This window comes from Amblyomma americanum, chromosome 3 (assembly GCF_052857255.1).
Source record: "Amblyomma americanum isolate KBUSLIRL-KWMA chromosome 3, ASM5285725v1, whole genome shotgun sequence".
Classification (NCBI taxonomy): Eukaryota; Metazoa; Arthropoda; class Arachnida; order Ixodida; family Ixodidae; genus Amblyomma; species Amblyomma americanum.
Window position 1 is genome coordinate 184547712 of NC_135499.1, and position 21834 is coordinate 184569545.

At 47.4% G+C, this 21834-nt stretch overlaps 1 protein-coding gene across 6 annotated transcripts in view; it reads left to right on the plus strand.

The window, feature by feature from the left end:
- Nucleotides 1-21834, plus strand: part of Utx (Utx histone demethylase) — a 105584-nt gene that overhangs the window by 67155 nt on the left and 16595 nt on the right. For 3 of the 6 annotated variants that reach the window (XM_077659155.1, XM_077659157.1, XM_077659158.1), the window contains 13 exons: nt 4950-5070; nt 5382-5436; nt 6315-6349; nt 6789-6882; nt 8567-8792; nt 9313-9633; nt 10282-10501; nt 12822-12941; nt 14722-14919; nt 16166-16396; nt 18129-18350; nt 19427-19526; nt 19970-20040. In XM_077659155.1, the coding sequence (XP_077515281.1) occupies nt 4950-5070; nt 5382-5436; nt 6315-6349; nt 6789-6882; nt 8567-8792; nt 9313-9633; nt 10282-10501; nt 12822-12941; nt 14722-14919; nt 16166-16396; nt 18129-18350; nt 19427-19526; nt 19970-20040 (2014 nt within the window). The remainder of the gene's footprint in view (nt 1-4949; nt 5071-5381; nt 5437-6314; nt 6350-6788; nt 6883-8566; nt 8793-9312; nt 9634-10281; nt 10502-12821; nt 12942-14721; nt 14920-16165; nt 16397-18128; nt 18351-19426; nt 19527-19969; nt 20041-21834) is intronic. The other 3 variants (XM_077659156.1, XM_077659159.1, XM_077659160.1) reach the window with 1 other exon arrangement.

Sequence of the window (21834 nt, forward strand, 5' to 3'; positions counted from 1 at the left end):
ATGGTTATTGTCCCCGATATTCTCATGCGAACTGAATGTACTGATCTTTCGTGAGAACTTGCTGCATCGCTTGCGTCGTGCCCGCGGTGCTAATTGTATTTCGGAAATAGGTGCGCAAGTAGCTTGCGTGGTTCTGATTCGGAGAATAAAGCTTGCACCTTATCAGGAAACGCAGCGAAGATTTTTTTTTTTCATTTCTTTGCGGCTTTCTGCCAGTGCATAAACTTTTGTCTGACTCCCTGAGCTTGTGGTTAATGCAAGATAATCGGGGCAGCTTAGGGCCGCGGCTGTTCAGCGCTTCTCTGTTTTCCGCGGAGAGTGCGTAGTCATGTAGACTGCCTGGAGGCAGCAGCTATGGTGCTCCACTGCACCAGCTATAGGGTCGGGTACATCAAACGCAGTTAAAGCCCCGGCAAAGCGGGCACTTTCGTTTTGATCTAACTGTATCAGGGCAAGGGGACACCGTGAAATCCAATCGAGAGCCCAGCTCTAATGCCATTATTTGTGTGCATCCTACACATCCTTTGTATGAGCGGCACTCGAAATTACCAACCTCCCTCCCTCCCTCCCCCTTTCGCGGGAGGAAAAAAAGAAATTGAAGCACGGCGGCTTGAAAGAGACAACTGCGTGTGCGTGACGTGCGTGGAAAAATAAGGGGGGGGGGGGGGGGCTGCCTGTGTCGCCGTCCCCCTACTTTCCCTGCGCTGTGGCGGCCGAGGAGAGGCCAGCTGCGGGTGCGCGCCGCCATCTGGAGCAAGGGGGACGTGGCCGGCATGGGAAGAGGAGCGCGGCCGCGTTCTCTCCATCTTTTCACGGGCGGCCGGAAGACGGGGAGGGGTTCGGCTAGCGGAGTTTGGTGTCGCGAGGAGTGCGCTCACGATTCCTTGCTGCTCCGTCGGGGGGAGCGAAAACGATGATGGATTTCCGCCCCGGCTTCTTCTTCTCCTCCTTCCTGCGATCGGACATCTGTCTCGTCCGGCGTCGTCGCTGCGTTGCCTGCTGCCGCCCTTGCGCGCAGACGACGCGTGTCCACCTGGTTCGCCCGCCCGAGGCGCGCGTGTCGTTGGCCAATTACACCAGTTCGCGGCTTGTTTCTGTCGCGGGCCAATGACCCCCACCCCCCGCGGTGTATGCTGACCGACTTGCGACCTTGCCTCACGCGTCTCTTACGAGGGTCTCAGAAGTGGCGAGAAGAGATGCTGACGATCGTGATTTGGTTTGAATGGCGCAATATGGCAGCTCGGCCGCAGAGCGCCGTGGCCCCGACGTGTTTCTGGTCCGCATTAGATGGGGTGGGAGAAGGCCCATTTTCCTATGCGTTTCAAACCTCGAGAAGCGGTACACCAGGGGGGTGAGCTTGTACTCATTGGAAAACCGGTGGCTACCCGGCGGCACTGGCGTTCGAAACCCGCTTCTGCGGCTCTCGAGGCGGGGGCTGAAACCACCGACCGCGAGAAGAGACCTTCCGCGGAGCACCGCCTGGAAGGGCACACAAGTCGCCGGGCTCGCTTCGTCCGCGGCGGCCCATTCGCGCGGCACCAGCGAGCAGCTCGCAGCGTTGTACGCGAACCCTGTACAGGAGCGAGCAGGTAGCTTATTATGCGCAGCACGGCGTAGTGGCTAGGACACCTCGAAGGACGGTTTTGATGCGCGGTAACGGGGCGCGCTTGCCACTTTCGTGTTTGAGATGTATCCACAGCTACGAAGTGAGGCCAGCGTACCTGCGTTAGTAGTCCTCTGTTTAAACAAAAAAATAAAAAATAAATGTTGGCCGAGAGCGAGCAGGTCAGTCCACAGGGCGGAAGGGCGACCTAACCCGACCTACTGATGCTTTGCAGCTGCTCTGGTCACCCGAGCCGTGCTAGAAGTGAGGAGGAGGAGGAGGATGTCTGATCTGAATCTGCGCTGCGAGGCGCATCTGAACTTTCCGTCTCCTCCTCTCATTTCTTCTACCCTCCCCCTATCTGCACGCGGCAGTTATAATGGCCACGCTGATGCCAGCCGACAAGCCCTTGCCTCTTCATTTCCGGGTCACCACATACTGCTACTATTGCTGCTGCGGCTGAATGATATTAGACAGTTTTAGCTGTGCGTACGCAAAGAGTTAGCGTACGCGAGGAGTTTGCGGGGACGGTAGTGCGCATGCGCAGAACGCAAGCGCAAGCCTTGCGTCTTGCGTACGGTAGCCTTGCGTACGGTAGCCAGCGGAGTTTGCGTTGCGGCGCTTGCGTGGCTTGCGTACGCTAACTTTGACAAGATGGCGGCGCCCTGCTCGCCCGCTTCGGAATAAATACATGTCGCCGCTGGATTCTTCGACGCAATAGCTCGCTCAAATGGTAGCGGTTCGCTTTTATTTCGCCTAATCTTGCCCACACGTAGCGGTATAAGCGATAACTAGCCCCTGTTTTTCAGATAATTTGGCGATCTTCAAGCTCCTAGGCCTAACTATATTCAGTGTGTTTTCCTCGTAGCAACGACACCTGGCGAAGCAGTTTTCTAACTTTTAGCCAGATCTTGCATCTTCTTCGGTTTGCATAGTTTTCTTCTTGGAACAAAATAGACTCCCAATGCACTCACAGTAGTTACCAGTAATCACGGATGAAATTTTCTTCAACCGAGCGTTGATGTGGTTTGACTTCTTGTCACTAGATGGCGCCACGTGCGGCTGAGGGACGCTACGGCACGGTCAGCTAAAACTATACTTCGGAGCGGACAGCGTAACGCACGCAGCGCCGTAGCTCTTTGCGTACGCAAGCACTTGCGTACGCACAGCTAAAACTCTCTATTACTAGTTCTGCTGCGCTATTTTTATTCATTCATTTGTTATTTCATTCTGCTGCCCGCGTAGTTGTCTCCTGGGAGTACGCTATATTCCGCGTAAATCGATGAAACCGCCTCCATCCTTGCCGTGGAAATTAGCAGCGACCGAGCTTAGTGAGGAAAGAGGCAACGGATGTGCGCTGTCCCAGCAGTTCGGAAAAGGTTACTAGAGCGTGAACACCTTGTCGCCTCGTGTGTTCCCCGGAAGTGGCGTGCGTACGCCCCTATAACCGGTTGCCCTGTGGTTAGTGTATACGCTCGCCATTGTTATCGAGATTGTTCCGTATGCAGACGTCACGGTGCCGTCGGCACGTGTCTGGTACCGCTACCAGACGTAGATAACTCCTGGACCGGTTCGGCGGCTACTGGCTGCGTGGTAGATATGTCCTCCGTATCTGTCGACGCTTTTCGACGTTTGGCGTGTTTTTAGTGCGAATTGCGTCGCTGCCGCGTTGTGTTGCTTGGTCGGGGTGCCAGGTGTGTAACGCGTGCTTGAAGCGTCTACTTTGCGATTACTTTGGGTGTCAGAGCGCTTGACAGAGCTGCAGATTACTGCGAGTGCATACGTATATATATATATTACAGATCAAAGTACTTGTTTCGCAAGAAATAGTGCGTTAAATGCATGTAACCGCTATCCTTGTAACACTGTCTCGCGAAATTCGTGTTCTCTTGCATCATAGTTTTGTTTTTACCTACGCTCGTGTGTTTATCCAAGGCTGAGATTTTGTGTGTGCGTGCGTGCGTGTGTGGAAAATGAAGTGGGCGTGGTCTGCACGCTGGAGGCCGAGCGCATCAACACGCGTCTTCAGTAACTGGACAACAACATCGCGGTGGCTTGATGATTAGAAGAGCCCTCCGCTGCTGCGCCCGAGGACGCGGGGGGTTCGATTCCGGCCGCGTTTCGATGGAGGCGAAATAAATGCAAGGCGCCCGTGTGCTGTGCGATGTCAGCGCACGTTTTAAGAACCCATCCGAAGCCCTCCACTACGGCGCCTCTTTCTTCCTTCCTTCTTCCATTCCCTCGTGGCGCGGTTGAGGCGTCCATCGAGAAATTAATCACTGCGGCTTTCCATTTCACACAACAAATTTAATTTTTTTTTAACTGCAAAACTCGTACGCCGTTTGCTCAGCCAAGGGAAGAACGCTGTCGGCTTCAGACGGTGACGCGTGCTGGTTAGTGCGTGAAGAGCGTGCTGCGATCGACGGCTGCGAACAGCGTGGTTTCCCACTCGGCGAGAAAGCGGGCGAGAGCTGGTGGATCACGCCTGCGCTCTCAGCGGCCTGCGCCTCGCCAGGCGGATTTTTGTCTCGGCTTCGCTGATCTCGATCTTCGCTCTAAATGAATACAATGGAAACTGAAAACTGCTATTTAACGAAAAAAAAAAAGTCTTCGTCGTAACTTGTGACTTTGCTCGGCTGCGACACGGACGCGAGGAAAGAAGAGCGCGACATGTGCGAGACATGTGCAAAACATGTGGTGACCGGCGTGCGCGAGCTCGAAGAAGCCGAGGAAGAGGCCGTTCCACGCACGCACAGCCAGCCTCGCGACAGCGGTGGGAACCATTCGCCCTCCTGAGGTCCGCTCTTCACCTGCTAACCGGCGAGCGCTGCGGCGAAGCGCGAAGGTGATGTTGCTGTAACGTTCGCGATAGAAGGAAGTTTGTTTTGAGAGGGGTGCGGGCCGGGGCTTGGAGCTGATCAGCTGATTGTAGCTGATTACCTCCAACTGTTATGGTGTGGTGGTCGGCGCATCGTGTCTCGTATCTCCGCTGTAGACCATTGGCGCTTCGATGCTGTCGGAAACAGGGCTTGCCTCCTTGGCACGCTGCACAGTTAAAAGTCGCGCAGTCTGCGCCAGTTTGTGGCCTGCCTTTGGTATTCGCCCTGCTATCAGGCACAGATCGAGCGACGCTGTCTTCTGTTCAGCTTTCCCGATTGCTTGTCTTGCTTGTCGCGTCATTTCACTGGTGTCATGTTGCACTGTCACGGTATCCAGTAACTTGGTTTGTTTTTCGGCTATCTGCGCCGTATTGAACTGGTGCAGCCGTTATAAAACGAAAATATGGAGTGTGCATTCTTCGCAATTGAATTCTAACATTGAGCTCTTCCTGTGTTGTTCTGTGCAGGTCTATTAAAGCATTCCGCCAAGTGCTGTACATCGACCCAGGTTTCCCGCGGGCCAATGAAATTCACCTTCGCCTTGGATTGATGTTCAAAGTGATTGCAGATTATGAGTCCTCTTTGAAGGTAAGTCGTAATACAACTGCCATTTTTTTCTTGTTCCATTATTTACATTGTTAATGCTTGCCTTGTGCTGTTGCATGCACTGTCATTTAGTACATGCACTATGTTGGCACTTTTTACCAGTCGAGGCTCAAGAAACTGCTTTTTCAGATGGACATATGTCCATAGTTGGTCTGATCAAGTCCTTGTGAGCCTTTTGACCTGCAGCAGGAGCAGCTGTTAACGCTCCTAGTGGCCATATTTTTCTAGGGTATGGAGGTGCAAATGTGCCGCAGTTAGCCGAGACCCATTTTTTTGTTTTTTTTATTTTCCAGCACTTTCAGCTGGCACAGAGTGACTCAAGGCCCAGTACATTCTCAAAAGCTGACGGTGAGTCCTAGCTGAACTGTTACTTAGGGCTGCATATACTTGTATAGCTTTATCATTCCAGTCAGAAGACAAAATTTTGTCTTTATTTGGATAATATTACTACTTATAGTAAATAGTTATGTCTTGATGCCTAATTAGCTTGTATGATGTTTCGATATTAATTGGCAATTTTCACTATCTTGTCTTGATGTGTTACTTTTATTGTTGGGGTCATCGTTGAAATGTCGAAAACAATGTCTAATATATCGTTACACTGCTGTTGAGTAATGTGTCGGGGGAAGCGGCCAAAGCTGCGTCAGGCACTTACTGCCTTTATGTCTGCCTCCTAGGTAAGCATTTCTACCTGAATAAAACACTTTGACTGAATATTATTTAAGTTGTCATTACAGTTTTAGTTCTTAAGTGAGTGGCTAAATTGTGGCACATGCATTCAGATGAGTGCTGGTGCTACCCAGGGCTCACGTTCACCTATGAAGACCTGCTTGGAGCAAGTTGCCTATTAGCAGCAAACATTTGAAGTCTATTTAATTAACTTTTATGGAATTTTTTCTCTTTAGTAAATGCATGCGTGGTGTTACGAATGCACTGTAGTGCAGTACTCCTAATTACATTGTGAACCAGTTGCTGTTCTAATCCAGGAAGGTGGAGATTCTTAACAATTGTTCATTTCTGGTTGTTTGATTGTTCTGCTAGAAATTGTAAACACCATTGAAATGTTGCATGCTAGCTTAGCCACTAGGAATGTTGCTTGTAAGTTAGAAGTTTGTTTGGCAAAAGCTTCGTTTATTTTCAGATAAAAAGCATATTGTGGCATTTTCTTAAAATTCAAGCAAAAAATTCATGTCAGGTTTATGTTATCACTTATCTGTCTCTTGCAGTACGTTTTCACATTGCTCATGTGCTGGAAGTTCAGGTTGGTATTGTCTTTGTTATTTACCGAACAATACTTTATGAATACTGAAGTTAATATTCAATACATTTTTACACATACTTTTGCATTGCTTTTAGCTCTGTAGTGCATGTAAGTAGTTGGGCTTGCTGAGCTAGTTGAGCTTGCAAATACAAGTTTAGTATATGCCCATGTCTTTTTATTATGTCCATAACCTTTCTTGCACTCGTCACCACGAATTTTGGATGTAGAGTTTGTAGTTTTATGGAACTTAAGAAAGGCCAGAATTGAAGATACATGTAGTTTATATATGACCTTCAGTTAATGCATTTATTCCCCTCACTCTATTAAAGAGGTGGCATGTTCTGTCAGGTAGCTGCTACCTATAAAAAACGTTTGGTGCTAAAAAACACTCATGGCGGTTGTTCGTGTTGCTGAGTGCATAGCATGCTTTTGTGTCCAGGGAAAGTACAAGCAGGCAAAGGAGGCCTACGATCAGCTCCTTACTCTGAAGGACCTCAGTCGTACAGTGAGGGCTGAAACCTTGAGGCAGCTCGGTACGTACCCTTTGTACTTGTGAGGTTGTCTTCTGTCATCTTGTCATATGATTTACGATAGTGGGCAGGGTTTGTACAGGCCCTTGAAAGCCTTGAATACCTTGATTTTCAAAAAAAAAAAAAAAACTTTTCAAGGGCCCTTGAAGCTTTTAAATTTTTATGTAATCCTCGAATTCTTTGAAAATTTTGTATTGATCTGGTTTAACCCTAAAAAGCAAGGCTACATGGCGACTAGGAGTGCCGTTCAGCAGGAACAATGGAAGACAAGGAGAGGATGGGCAAAACCTTAAAATGACAATGGCCAGCTTTCTCTCTTTCTTTCTAAAGGGCTATAAATCCAAGACGCGCTTTCTGCTCGTCTGGCCCACTTCTCTCTTTTTCCTGTATGTGTTTTCTTGTTTCCCTAAACTGTCCTCATCCCGTACAAACAAACTATTATAAATAAAAGGGTCTTGCAGCATAACCCATCGAGAGCACTTGGTTTCCTTGAGAATAATTTGGGCAGCGGGGTGCTTGTTTTTCTGGTCCTCTCCCTGTCTCCCAGTGTTCTGTATGAGAGGCACTCTCTTTCAATGCCAATCACTCTGTCATTGAATTTATTCAGTGCAGTCAATGTTGAGGCACCATTTTGCATTTGTGCTTTGTGCTCTGTGGTGCGAATTAGAATGCCATGCTCGGTGGAAAATGCAAGTTCCAGCCTGCATGGCTTAAGCATGTGGATTATGGTGGGCGAGTAAGAGCAGACTTGAACAAATCCGCGTAAGGTGAATCGCGTGCTGTGCCAGAAGACTATTGGTGTGATAACAGTCACTGAAAAGTCACCTGAAAAGCTCGTAGCATATCTCTAGGTCAGCAACATGCAGAAGTAGTAATGCTATTGGAAATTTCAAGGGTGCTGAGAAAGAATCTCCTGGAATTCCTGCATGTGATCGAGAGGATGCAGCAGCAAGTCAGAAAAGGAAAGCACTGGAGCTTGAGAACTTGTCTGAAAAAGAAAAAGGGCAAAACTGCAAAAGATGCTCAAATCTTTGTGGGAGTCAATAGATGGTCTCTTCGAGGATGATGAGATTAAGAATGACATCTCTCCTTGTCAAGGCTAACAGTTTCAGCCTAAAGGCCAGGGAAAAGGAAGCAGAGAATGTGTTCATGGCAAGGGAAATCGGAGCTAAGCAGGGGCTCGGAAGGGTTCCTAACCTGTGTTACCCATAAGATTTCTTGCCTTCCTTGATAATTGCCCTTCTTTATTGCTGAAATATTCCTAAATTTCAGGCCAAATATTCTGTACGAACCCTGCATTGGAGTTGTCTGCTACCTAGTGCAGTAGTGCAGGTGCATATCACTATTTTTTCTGTAAAGGAATGGGCTGCATACATTGTGTCTCCATCATTAGATCATTTCTATTCACCCTTGTGAAAGTAAGCCCTAGCTATGCTGGACTACCTAGCGAGGACAATTTTTTTTCAAGCCTGCTGGAGCATATGCTGCCTCCGCATACAAGGCTTTATTTACGACACATGTTTTTTGGGCAGTCTAAACAGGCTAATATTGCAAAAGTGTAAAGAGATTTGATTGGAATGCATGCATTTGTAATTGCAAGAAGCTCTTGAGACTTGGGTTAGCTGTGTTTGTGTGAGCGTAAGCCTGTTATGCCACTGAGATGCCTGTGCTGCTGGGCTCTATGCAGGTTGGATGCACCACACCCTAGAGACACTGGGGGAGAAACCACAACGCCAGGCATACGCATTGCACTGCCTCCAGAAATCAATCGAGGCTGACCCATCGAGTGGCCAGTCACTCTACTTTCTTGGGCGCTGCTTTGCAAGCATCGGCAAGGTGCATGATGCCTTCATCTCGTACCGCAACTCGGTGGACAAGGCGGAGGCCAACGCAGACACCTGGTGCTCCATAGGGTGCGTTTGCTGATAGTCAACTACTCGGTGACAATTGTTATAGGGTTGAGGTTGGAGATAACAGTGGTGGGAATCTTGTTGACTTCTGTTAAGAAGATCCGTGCAGACTTAACAATTGTTCAGTGCCAAGGTTTCCCTAGTTGGGGTATGCTGGTTAAAACCTTTCACCTCAGGAAGATTTGTGGTAATTTGCTCCTGACCTTATCATGCTCACTTATATACCATGAAGCTGATGCGAGATAACATGGTGGATACGGGGAGTGAATGGAATCTTGTTTCTTCAGGGTGCAGAAAAGTGCCTCTTGGTGTATATAGCTGCAGCACTCTTGAAATTTGGCACACACATGCTTTCCACTGTTATTGCTTTTCTCTTGATGTGGCTCATTTGTTTAAAAAAGGACTGGCTAGTGTATTGCAAGCCTGAAGTTCAAAGGCTGTACTGTGCAATGGTGCTTAAATGCTAGGTCGCATGTGTTCATGCTTGCTTGGTGGCTTCATGGGCCATGTGTGTGATATGCAGAGTACTCTACCAGCAGCAGAGCCAGCCGATGGACGCGCTGCAGGCGTATATATGCGCCGTGCAGTTGGACAAGGCACACAGCCCTGCCTGGACCAATCTGGGCGTGCTGTACGAGAACTGCAGCCAACCGCAGGATGCTCTCAAGTGCTACCTCAACGCCATGCACGGCAGCTCCTCTTCCTCTAGCAGTCTGGCCAGCCGGGTCAAGTTCCTGCAGACTCAGCTGAGCGCCGCACCCCCGGCGAGTGTGCAGAAGCCCCGGCAGCTGCCATGCATTGAGGATGCCTGGAACATTCCAATCTCCCAGGAGATGGCCTCCAGGTAGGTCACTCAGCCAGGCTGACAAGACAATAGGGTTGTCATCTTCATCATCATCAGCTCAGCTGTGTCCACATCAGGAGAGAGGACTCTCCCATGGTGGCTGCAGGCTGTGCGGAGCGACGTTCTCGGACGTTTTCCATATGGTCTGGGCCTGCCCTTCCAATCTCTACCATTCCCATTCCTTGATCTCCCACCATTCTAGGGAGGCCTGGGAGGCGGCGCTGCTCAGCTGCCATGACCTGCAGTCCCAACGGACCTTGGTCGCCAGGGCGCGAGCGGTGCTAGACACCATGGGGCTCAGAAATAGGAGCTCCACCTAGATTTGTGAGGACCTGGGCCATAGGGCATGGGCCCAAACACCTCCTTATAAATAATAATTGTTTACCACCACCGACCTGCAGCTGACTTTGTCGTGCGCCCTTATCCCCGCAGATTTCCTAACCTCATCTTGCCCACTTGTCTCTCAGCCACCTCTCTGCTGCATTTACCTTCCTGTGGAATCCAGTCTGTTACCCTAAGGGACCACCTTTGTATTTGTTCTCTGTATTACATGCCCTTTCCATTGCCTCTTCTTGATTTCAACTAGGACATCATCAGGTCACATTTTTTCCCAAATTGACCCCGCTGACTTCCCGTGCTCTTGGGCAGGCAAAACAACCAGCAAAACCGAAGCCCCGCTGGCTCGGCACCGCAACAGCGCACTGGTTACCCTGACCAAGTGGATGGCAACAGTGCCAAGAAGCTGAAGGTGGCCTCGGGCTCGCCTCGAGCCATGACTCCCGGCACCAGTGAAGTGGGGACTGACCACCGTCCGGCCGTCCCCACGTGTCCGCCACCACCCTTTTACCTAAGCCAGCAGCAGCTGCAGGTGAGCATTTCCTGCTGGATAACTGTGCAGTCTGCATACCCTCTTGCTGTATTAAGAAAGCCAAAGTTTGAGGAGCGCCATTTTTTCCAGAGCAACCTTGGTGAGATGTTTACAAGAACTATGATGTGGGTGGTGCTCTGTGATTCTGCAACAAAATGAAGTTATAATATTGAGCTTGTGGTGGCAGTTTGAATACTGCATAATTGAAAACAGGTAGTCTTGTTTATAGTTGACAGGCCATGATTTCATGTTTGAAATTGTCTTAATTTGCACATTCTGTTCACAATGGTAGAGAAACAGTGAGCGCGAGGCAGCGGCCGCCTACAGCTTTGCTGTATTCATGCACTCATGAGTCATTCACACAGGTCTAGAAGCCATTGCCTTGCACTTATAGCTTCAACCTCAAAAGTAGTTAGATGGAATATAAAAGCAAAGTATGTTGCTGGGCGAGTTGGTTGGTTACAATCATTCTGAGAATAGCAGCACTTGCTGACGGGGGACAAGGAGTAGACACTACTGTGCTGTCCGTCGGACAAGGACAGCGTAGTTGTCTATTCCATGTCCATTGTCCGCCAGTGCTACTACTCTTGGAATATAAAATGAGGCAGATTTCACCAGGGCGAAGCAGTCTTTTTTTGCTGACACCAAGTAAAAAGTGAGTGTCAACATTGAAAATGTATGTTAAAATTATCCTGAACTCCTTTTCAATATTTTAATATAAAATTTTGCCTTATTCTTGCTACCCTACAGTTGCCATTGCCACCTCTAGCTGGCATTCTCTGTGCCCTTGCTACTTATGTACTTGACTCGCGTGTGCATTTTGCAGCTGGGGCTAGTGATACTGTTAGTTAATTTTTTTAATACCGTATTTACATGATTGTAAGTCAACCCCCCAAATCACATTTTCAAAAAATAAAAAAAAAACTTCCGACGTTGTTTAAGCTTAGCCTTGACTAGCTGAACGCAATAGCATTATCCAGTGGCCGCCGTTTATCGCCAGCCGCTATCGGCTGCCACGTGCAGGTGTGCCCATGGGCACATTCCAAAATGAAAATGTATTAGTCTCTGGACTACTCGTCCACACTTGCGCCATCGTCCTCGCTAGCGCTGCCGTCGTGATAACTGCTGCGGTCCGACAGCACGTCGTTCTAACGTCGTCGTCCAGCGAAATCCCACACTTAGCAAACAGCCATATCACGACATCGTGTGGAACAGTTAAAAATTTTGCCTCGCTGCAGCTGCCACACCTGTATCACCCGTTGCAAACGTCGAACTTGCGGCCCAGCGGGCAGCTGTTCGTTTCTTTGGCGTAATGAATGGCAGCCATCTTGAATGTAGCTGCGAACGAGTGCCGGTCGCTTGTCGGACCTGGAGCACAAATGATGACTGATGAAGCACTAGATTAAAAAATTTTGAAACGCAGCCGGCAGTAGTCAAATGCGTCAGAGCCAAAGAGAAACTATGCGTGAATGGCGTCGGCTCTTCCGTCGGCTACCGACACTCCCCGGCACCGCTGCCGTTCCTAGTGGGGGTGCCGCATCGATTGGAACAGCAGCCCTTCCATCAACTATTAACGCTCCCTTGAGCGCATAGCGTGCATTTGAAAGTAAAAAAAAAAACTTGTTGGACGTTTGAGCTTCCCGTAGAATGCGATTGCGTTATTGGGCTGCCGTCTCTTATCAGCAACCGCAGTCAGCAGCCGTGTGTGGGGTGCCAGTTTGCTGTTTATCGATGCCGCCCGCGCGCGCAGGGAGGGGATACCAGTTCTGTGCATTGACATAGCAGCTGCTCAAGGCCAGCACCAAGAGCGATGCTATGGAGCCACGCAGCAAAAATGCAACCATGCTATAGCATGCCTGATATCTCGTTTGTCTCGCCTTTACTTATAGTGCGATGTTTTCAATTCGATTGTAAGTCGACCCCTCCACTTCAGATTTTCAAATTAAAAAATATAGGTAGACGTACAATCGTGTAAATCAGGTATATTGTAAGTTCAGGGGTGTACTAGGATGAACTTTTAGTCGCTTGAGCTGAAAGCTGGCTCTTAAATGCTAGTGTAGCACAGTAGCATTGTGATTTAGTGCTGAAAGGTGCCACATAGTCGCTTGAGTTGAAAGCTGACTCTTAAGTGCTAGTGCAACATAGTAGCATTGTGATTTAATGCTGAAAGGGGCCACAGTGCGCAGCACTGCTCATGTTTCGGTGTCTTTTCGGGTTCCACTTATCTGCACATAGTGCACTTCTTCTGCAGTCTCCTCCATTTAGATTTTACAGTGTTGTGAAAGTGCCGAAGTTTCTTTAAGGTGGCTGTGCATTTCAGGTGCTGGGCTACCTGCAAGCGAACCAAGAGACTCTCAACCCTCAACAGCGCATGCTGCTGCAGCAACTGCAGCAGCAGCACCGGGCCATGCAGCAGCACAAGCAGCAGCTGCTCCTGCAGGTGTGTCCTGAAGGCAGAGTTTCAAAGGGCGGTTGTTCAGACATGTTCTGTGTGTTTTGTGTGTGCTCCCTTTCTTGATGCAGAAGTACAATCTTGCACTTAGCTTTGTGATTTTTGCCTACAAAAAAAGAATTCTTGCCAATTTAGCCAGCGTGGTCACTCTGGGTCATAGCACTGGCTTTGGTTCGTAACACAATGGGTCAACAATCAGGCATTTTGACAGCTGTCCAGTATGTTTTAAAGGAAGAACTTATGTCATTATCCTCATTTCGAGAAAAAGTGTTATGTTTTTAATGCCGAAATGTATCCTTGGCCTCCAGCTTGCATGTTCTGAGTACGCTGAAAGTGGCTGGTTTCTGTGTTCTTAGCCGCAAGTCAGCCGCCGCGGTGGCTGAGTGGTTATGGCGCTCGGCTGCCGGCCCGAAAGACGCGGGTTTGATCCCGGCAGCGGCGATCGAATTTCGATGGAGGCGAAGTTCTAGAGGGCCGTGTACTGTGCGATGTCAGTGCGCGTTAAAGAACCCCAGGTGGTCGAAATTTCCGGAGCTCTTCACTACGGCGTCTCTCATAGCCTGAGTTGCTTTGGGACTGTAAACCCCTATAAACCAAACCAAACCTTAGCCACAAGGATTCAGTCTCATCTGTCGGGAGTTCACAAAGGATTTATTCCATGCCAAAAGTTGTATTTGAAACTATGTATCTGAAAGATTCTGCAGGACTGCGGTAATTCTCATAAAAGTGTGTGCCTCAGCATAAAAAAAAAGTACACATAATCGGGGCTCCACTGCACTTGGAAAAATTTTATGGAAAAATGCAGGTTCTGTGTAAGGGCCGCACCCTGTCAAAACCACTGAAAAAAAAATGTGGCCCTTACACGAGTATATAGGGTGTTTATTATTTGTATTTATTGACAATCTCGGAGAAAGATGTATCCACATAGTAGGCTTCAGTGGAGCTTATTGGAAGCACCATCAGTTAACACCATTTGTATTTCCCACTCTTATAGCATGACTAATTACGTCCATCAGCATGCTTTGGCTTGGTGTTGTGTTTTAACTAGCACCGTCAGTGTGTTCCTAAGCCGACATGATGGACCCAGCATCACCAGATTGACTTTCTGCACACGCAGTAGTTAATCCCAGTAATGGCCTAGTTGACTTGCTTTTTCTTTTGTTTGGACATTTCATACGCAAATCAGAGCTTTTAAGCATAACTAAAATGCCTAGGAATGTGCTGTACACCTTCTACAACATACAGTCGCAAATTTACTTCAGTTTCTCTTTCAGTGTTTCCTACTTAGCTACCCATGAACCTATGCAGGAGTCATCGGCTATCTATTGTCCTTTGTTGATTTTAGACCAGGCAGGCTTTGCATGAAACCAGTGAAGGGGATGGGTGAAAAATGAGCACTGTACCAAAAAGTGGCATGTAGTATGTTACTTTTTATGTTGCTGCATTGCAAAAAGCCCTTTTCTATTATGGATGCATCACTCATCTTGTACACTTTGCTTTAGTAATTGTCAATTGTGTGTCAAGTTATATGTGAACTCCTTTCTTGCAAGGCTTAGTTTGATGCATATCTTGCTCTTTTCAGTATTTTAACTTTTTTTTCTCTCTTTATTTTTGTCTTCTGTAGATGTTTCCCCACACACACTTGCTTGTCTACTATGCATGCTAAAGCCAGTGACTGGCTGAAAGAGGAAAAGGAAACCTTTCTTCTCCCTTAACTGCATGTGTGCCTGTGTCTTTTTGAGGCTAATGCTCATCTCTCCATTTCCAGAGGCAGCAGCAGGCACAGCAACAAGTGCAGCAGCAAGCGCAGCAGGTGCAGCAGGTTGCTGGGGCCTTTGCTGCGCCCCCTCGCCCATATGGGACCCCGTATGCCATGCCCGGCAGCCAGAGGGCCAATGGCTATGCACCACCTCAAGTTGGACAGGGCACTACTCCAGCCAACTACCGTGTCATGCAACCGCAGGTAGTCTGTGCCGTGCCAATCCATGCAAACTGGTTTAACCGGCAAAAATCTTGCTGATGGAACTGTTTATAGCCTGTGTGGGCATGTGCTGCATTCCTCAGCCTTTGTCAAAAGTATGCATGCCACTGCACATATTACCAGAGCAAGTCAAAGCCATGTGGAGAAGCTGGCATCAGAGCTCTGTGCATGCAGTGAAAGCCGAACTACAAGGTTTGGAGTCAGGAGCACAGGCATGCATATTGATTGGCCTGTGTATATTTGACAAAGAAGTGTAGCTGCTCTGTGATCCACATAATATGGAATGCCTACTTTTCATGCCGTAGTTTAGATTGTCCTTGCGCTCATGTCACAATCATAAAGGTGCCATAAGTCTGCTTCATCAAGAGGAAGGCTTGGCTGCTGTTCAGTGAGTTGATTGCTTGGAGAAAGAGGGTTTTGATTGAATGCTAACTGGGTGTTTCCTGTCATGCAGCACTGCACTGTGCACAAAGCCTTTTTCTTCATTAAGCAACTTTGTATGTAGCACTTTTGGCTAGCATACATTTCAAGTGAACCACTTGGTTAATCCTTGAGGTATGCCAGAACATCTGCAGGGCTAGTGTTCTGTCTGCAGCAGTTATCAGGAGCAATGGAAAGACATTGTGTCAAGAAATACGGAATGATAAAAAAGGCTCTCAAAACTATCGCTGTTAGCACTATGTAGAGTTTGTGCCACGTCATCTTTTTTTGATGCTCTATACAAATATGTGTGTATTAGGCATTCTGTAACTCCTGTGCCTCAAGAAACATTCTTCTGATTTTAATCTTTAAGTGTGCCTACCTGCCTACTACCTGTGCTCAAATTCTGGTCAATAACAAAGTTATCATGTGGCCCAAAATTACAAGGCTCCTGTGGGCCTTTAGATGCCGTTCAGAATGTGCCATCTATAGACATGTGATCTTCATGGGGCCGCCAGCCTTTGCAGTCTTTGCATTGTTGCATCAGGTTCGTGGCGAAGTATAGTTTGCTTTGGATGGTCTCTTAGGGATTGAAGGTTGGCAGATTCTACTTTGGAAAAAAAAAAAAGACAGGAAAATGGTTTTCGTGTTCTTCTGTACAATTTTTCCGCTATGCTTGATAAGAGAGATCTAATACTATGCCACTTACTGTGCTGTGATGCTATGCCTTATTCATCTGAGTGTCTGGCAAAGAATCAAGAGCAGTGTTACAGCCTTGTTAATTCGCCTTGCCTGGCCTGGCCATTTTCAGGGCCGAAATCTGGCTCCTGTGGCACCTCTAAGTGACCAGGACCTGCAGCTGCTGTTGTCGCAGAGCAGCAAGGAGGGGGCGTCAAGCCTGGCTGAGGATATCCTGGCCCATTTGACGGGGCCAGACCTGCTCGACACGCCCCGGCTAGGTGAAGCAGGAGTGCCGAGTGCTGCACCAGAGGATGGCACAGCACCCAAGGGCGGAGCCGAAGAGTCCAAAGATGCTCTTAAGGTATGGGTTCCACAGAAGGCAATTATAATCCAATTGAACAGAGCCCTATGTGCCGATCTTTATGGTGGGATTTGTTGTTTAATCTTGAGAAGTCTCTTCTACTTTTGTGTATGGCTGAGAACACATTTGCTTTACTGATTCAGCTCAAGCTAACTCGTGTCAACTAGCCAAGCATTCGTTCTTGGGCACAGCAAGAAACAGATGTTACTAAAACAAACCTTTGAAGCTCCCCATTCAGTGCTTTTGGTGAGATTTCTTTGTGGTTCGCTGACATTTGTGCTTTGTGGTTCGCTGACCTGGTTGCAGCAACAAGGCAGCAAAGTGCTTAGTTGTGTGTTTGTTGTTGCAGAGTCTGCTGTAAAGAATTCGTTCAGGTGCCTCTTTAATAATTGTTCTGCCTCTGTCGCCACAAATTCTTGAAAGGAGCGTTTTTATGGGACACAAATTCCAAGTTGTGCACATTGTTCGGAAAGACACTTTTTGACCCAAATTAATGCATGTGAAAAATGAAGTGAAGCTAATTAATATGGCTCTGTGATAATGCACCTGCCTCAGCTGCTGCAGCTTTTTAAATGCTTGGCTTGCAGATGGTATATAGTGCAGTTCTTTAGTTATTGAGGCCTTGAGTCTTCTCCATTCTCATCTTGCAAGCAGCTTGCTGCTTAGTGAGTTTGTAGAGCACTTTAAATTTGACAAGCGGCAGTGTTGCCTAGTAAATCTAGTGTGTCTCCACTGTTGTGGGGCATCTAATACAGGATGGTTGTGAAACCGACCCATAAAATGATCATAGCATTGCACATGTGCGCCCAGCCGAGCACTATCATAGCATACTGGAAGCTGGTCAAGATATTGTTACGTGATGGCAAGCCGATGAATGCAGTACGACATGACAGATGGCTATGGCGTGATTTAATGGTGGACAGTTTGGCGCGAGCACTCCCGTCCACGTCACTGACCACTTTGTCGTCTTCTAGTCTTTGACACAACCTGGGGCTACCGAGCGATCGTCCCTAGTCGCGCGAACTAGAAGAACGGCAGTGGTGATGAAACGCAGGACATGACAATGGGCATGGCAGAAGGGATGAACATAGGAGAGAAGATGAAGGGCTTGCCACCACGGTGGATGAGATGATGACCGGGTGAGCGCTGGCCCATGAAGCTTTCAGGCCACAAGTCGCCAGGAGGCCACGGTTGAGGCCCATGGACGCACTGAACGGCACAGCCAGGGGGGACGGTGTTCTTACTTGAAGGTGGCTTCTTGGGTCAGTGCAGTCATAGGGTCTGATCACGGCATGATCATCATTTTGTCGTGTCTTCTGGTTGGCGCGGGAGGACGGGGCAGGGGTGAGCAACGAGGCCAATTCTGGTCTGGCGGGCGAGGGCACAGCTTGGCGGTGCAGACCAGGTACACACGGCCAATTACTACAGCAGACACAGGGCGCCGAAGCTCTGGGGCCAGGATGGCGATGATGACCTGCACCTAACATCAAATGTGGCGGGACGCCAAGCCAATGTATACAGTATGACATGACAGGTGGCTATGGCATGATTTAATGGCGGACGGCCTGGCACAAGCGCTCCTGCACGCGCCACTGCCCACTTCGTCGCCTTCTAGTCCGTGACAATATTCTCCTTTGTCATAGCTTTGGATGTGGTATCGTCGTACTAAGGTCACCGCTTTTCTCTTGGACCTGTGCTGGGAAACTGACACAAGACACTGCTTTTTGCGCAGAGTGGCCTGGCAGAGCGGCTGCTGCCAGGACAGAGCAAGCCAGCACTGTCTATTGCCATGTCGGCGGCGGAAGTGCTGGAAGGTTGCGCGGAAGTGGCACGTCAGGGGGGTGCCTTTCCCCTCAGTTTGCTCTCGGACGATCCAACGCCCCCACGACCGCCGGATCCTCCATCGCCTCCACCCACCAAAGAACAGCTGCTGCCTCAGACACCAAGTGTATTTGTAAGTGGCTGCACCTTTCTTCATCTCTTTTAATCCTATTATTTTTTTAACCCCCGAACTGGAAAAAAGCATTACAGAGGGGAATAAGACATGAGAAATAACGATAGTAAACTCAAATGAGTCATAAGGTAAGTACAGTATTGAAGGTGAATGTGGTTCTTAACACTTTTTTTTATTTATAGTGGAGTTATTAAAATTAGTTCTTTTTTTATTTAAAGCCTGAACATTCAATTAGAGTTCTAATAGCACATTAGAATTTGAGTTATAAGGAGTTTGTGATTTTAATTGGGCTTTTCACTGCAGGCAATTAGTCAAAAATGTTTATAAATTATTTGAAAAATTGACCGAACTGCATCACCCAAGGTGCACTTTGTGCAGTGACGCTGTTTTTACACTTGCCGCCGTGAATATACATTAGTAAAAAACCTTTGAATAGAACATACAAAATGGGTTGGCTAGTAATTTAAGAGAGCAACTGATTAAATTTTCTGTTTAATGCAAAAGCCAGTAAGGAAAGCATCACCGCACAGCTTTACTCCTTCCAGATAAATTAATACCAGGTTCATTTCAATTGCCCAAGGCAAGCAAGAGAAAAAGCTTGTAAGGCAGAGACTGTATTTGTAAAATCACAGAGATAACGAGACCTGAAGTCTGTGTGCACTTATTAAGTCACGGGAAGTCGTGTCACGGTAAAATGGCTGCAGCATTGGCTGTGCTTCTCTGATGCCATCTTGGAAGGTGTCAAACGAAAGAATGTGGATCCGGAAATGCAGTTCCGGAATTGTGATTGCATGAAGTGGAACGTCATTTCAAAGCCCATGCTTTGTTTTCTGGCCGCGCCACTCTAGAAATATTCAGACCCACATCCTCCCTTAAGATTCTGTGTCTATGGAAGTGTCTACGGAACTTTCGGACGCTGTAAAAGGAAGAGAAACAGGTGAATGTTGTTAAAGCTCAGGGGGACAATAAGCACGATTGGTTATTTGGCATTCCCTTCTGTTTTCTTTTTTTGACATCGGAAACTGGTTGTGTTGACTAGGTGCTAAGTGGATGTTGCCCCTTACTTTTGGTTGCAGCTGGAGAACAAGAAGCAGGCCTTCTCTCCGCAGCTGCAGGAGTTCTGTGTGGCGCACCCCATTGCAGTGATCCGGAACATGGCCAATGTCCTCAAACTGGGTGCGTTCCTAACCTTAGCAAAAGCCCCCTTCCCCCCTCCACTCCACCAGCTGCTCTATATTATTTGGTTGGAGAAAGACTGCATGCCAGGATAACCTGAATATGACGTGGCATGTGTTCTATTTATCCAATGTGTAAAAAAGTATTTATGCTGATAGTTGAGCTAGTTGGTGAACATTCACGGTAAACAGCTGTGCAAGAAGGGCAGACATGACACTAACAAGAAGGGTGCCGAGTTGTATTGAGTTGAAACTGGGTGCTTATCTGGTCTCTTTTCGTTTGTGTCACGTGTGGTCTTCTTGCTCCATTGTTGACCGCTTTAAAGAAATTTTTCATAATGACAGCAATGAATTAACTACATAAATAAACAGCCCTGTATGCATGCTGATAGAAAAAAAAAAAAAAGACAGACAGCAGCTGAGAATGAGATTGTGCTTTTCCAGACCTTGGCCTCTTCTCTACCAAAACACTGGTGGAAGCCAACCCGGACCATACGATAGAGGTTCGCACGCAGGTGAGAGCTCGAGCGTTTGTTCTCCCCATTTCGGCCCCAGCAGGCAAATTTGCCCTAGCGCATATGCATCGTAGCTAGTGGGACGTAAGAGCACAGCAGCTGGACAAAAATAATGATTCTGCTGATGTTCACAGCAGCTTTTAGTCACTTAATGCTCGATAGCTGTGTGAAAGAGAAAACATATATTATGGTGTTTCTTGCTTCAGGAGGGATGCGGATTTCAGAAAAAAAAATTTATTTCTTGATGTACTTGCATGACTCTTTTGAGAAAATTAAAAATAATTTTTTGACTACTGCTCTCACAAAGTTTCACTGTTATATCTTGAGGATATTTTTTTCTAACATGTATTTTCCTCTGAATCATGTGAAACAGCTGCAAAGTGTGGTGATGATGTGGTAGAAGGCTGGTTCAACATTCATTGCATTCCTACTGGCATGCTACAGGTCAAAGCATTCCTTGAATTTTCTTTTCACAAATCATAAATTTTTGTTTTGAATTTTTGCAATGCAGCTTTCATTCACATATCTAGAGGGAGCATAAAATTTTATACAAAAAATATAAAATTCACAAATTTGAAAAAAAAAAGAGTGAGACTAAACGAACGGGTTCAACACTGATAAAACAGTCGTGGGGAAATCTGCTTCTTAAGTTGTGTATTTAGACAGAAAACCGTAACACAGGAAAAATGCCCATTGTTTGAGCATTTCCCCGCAATGCAGAGCTACCATGGTTCACGGAACAACTCTTTAGAGTACTTCCCAGTCTGTTTTAGCTATGAAATATCCGGACAGCATAAAAAACGAGACATACAAGCAGATGCAAAAGATTTTTTTTAATATATTTCTTGGCAATTTTTTTTTAGGATTTCAAAGCCGTGTTCCTCCTTAATAATTATGCCTGTTGTTGCACACATTGCAAGCACATGATGCCGCTAAGGTTGACTCTTGTGGTAGGCTCTTCTTCTGTTTAGCGTAAATGCTTTAGAGCATGGGTTATCAGACTCTCAGTGGTTTTTGTGTCCTCCAAGCTCCTTTGCCTTTATCCGCTTTATTTTGGGACTAATTCTTCAGTAATTAATTAGAGCAGATTGTTTCATTGCACAGCCAGTCATTATCAATTTAATTTGGGTATATGTTGAGTAACTGTGCATCCCCATGGCATTTTTTGCATCCATCTCAGGAAGGAAAGGATTTTAGTAAGCCGTTGGGCTTCCCTTTGGCTAAAAACACTGAGAAATCTAGCTTAAGGAGCTTTCAGAAGCGAGCCTCCGGCAGTGGTTCAATGGTTATGGTGCACAGCTGCTGACCCAAAAGACGTGTGTTTGATCCTGGCCACGGTGGTTGCATTTCATTGGAGGCGAAATGCTTGAGACCTGTGCACTGTGCGATGACAGTGCGCATCAAGAACCACAGGTGGTCGAAATTATCCAGAGCCCTCCACTACGGCATCCCTCGTAGACCAAGTTGCTTTGGAACGTTAAACCTCATAAACCAAACCAAACCTGTCTTCAGAAGCAAAGAAGCAAATTCTATGAAAAAGAACTAATGCTGTTGCGACAGACACTTATTAGGTCGGTTCTTTGGAAGACTCGCGAAGCGGAAACAAGCTTGAGTGTATACAGTAAAACCTCAATGATTCGAACTCAGTTAATTCGAAATTCGGGATAATTTGGTCAGTTAATTCGAAGCGGCAGCCTGCACTAGCCCTTAATTCGAAGAGCTGGGGGTGTAATGCTGGAATGCTCAGCCCCTGTTTCGTCACAGACTGGTGACAGCCCCTCAGAGCCATGAGGC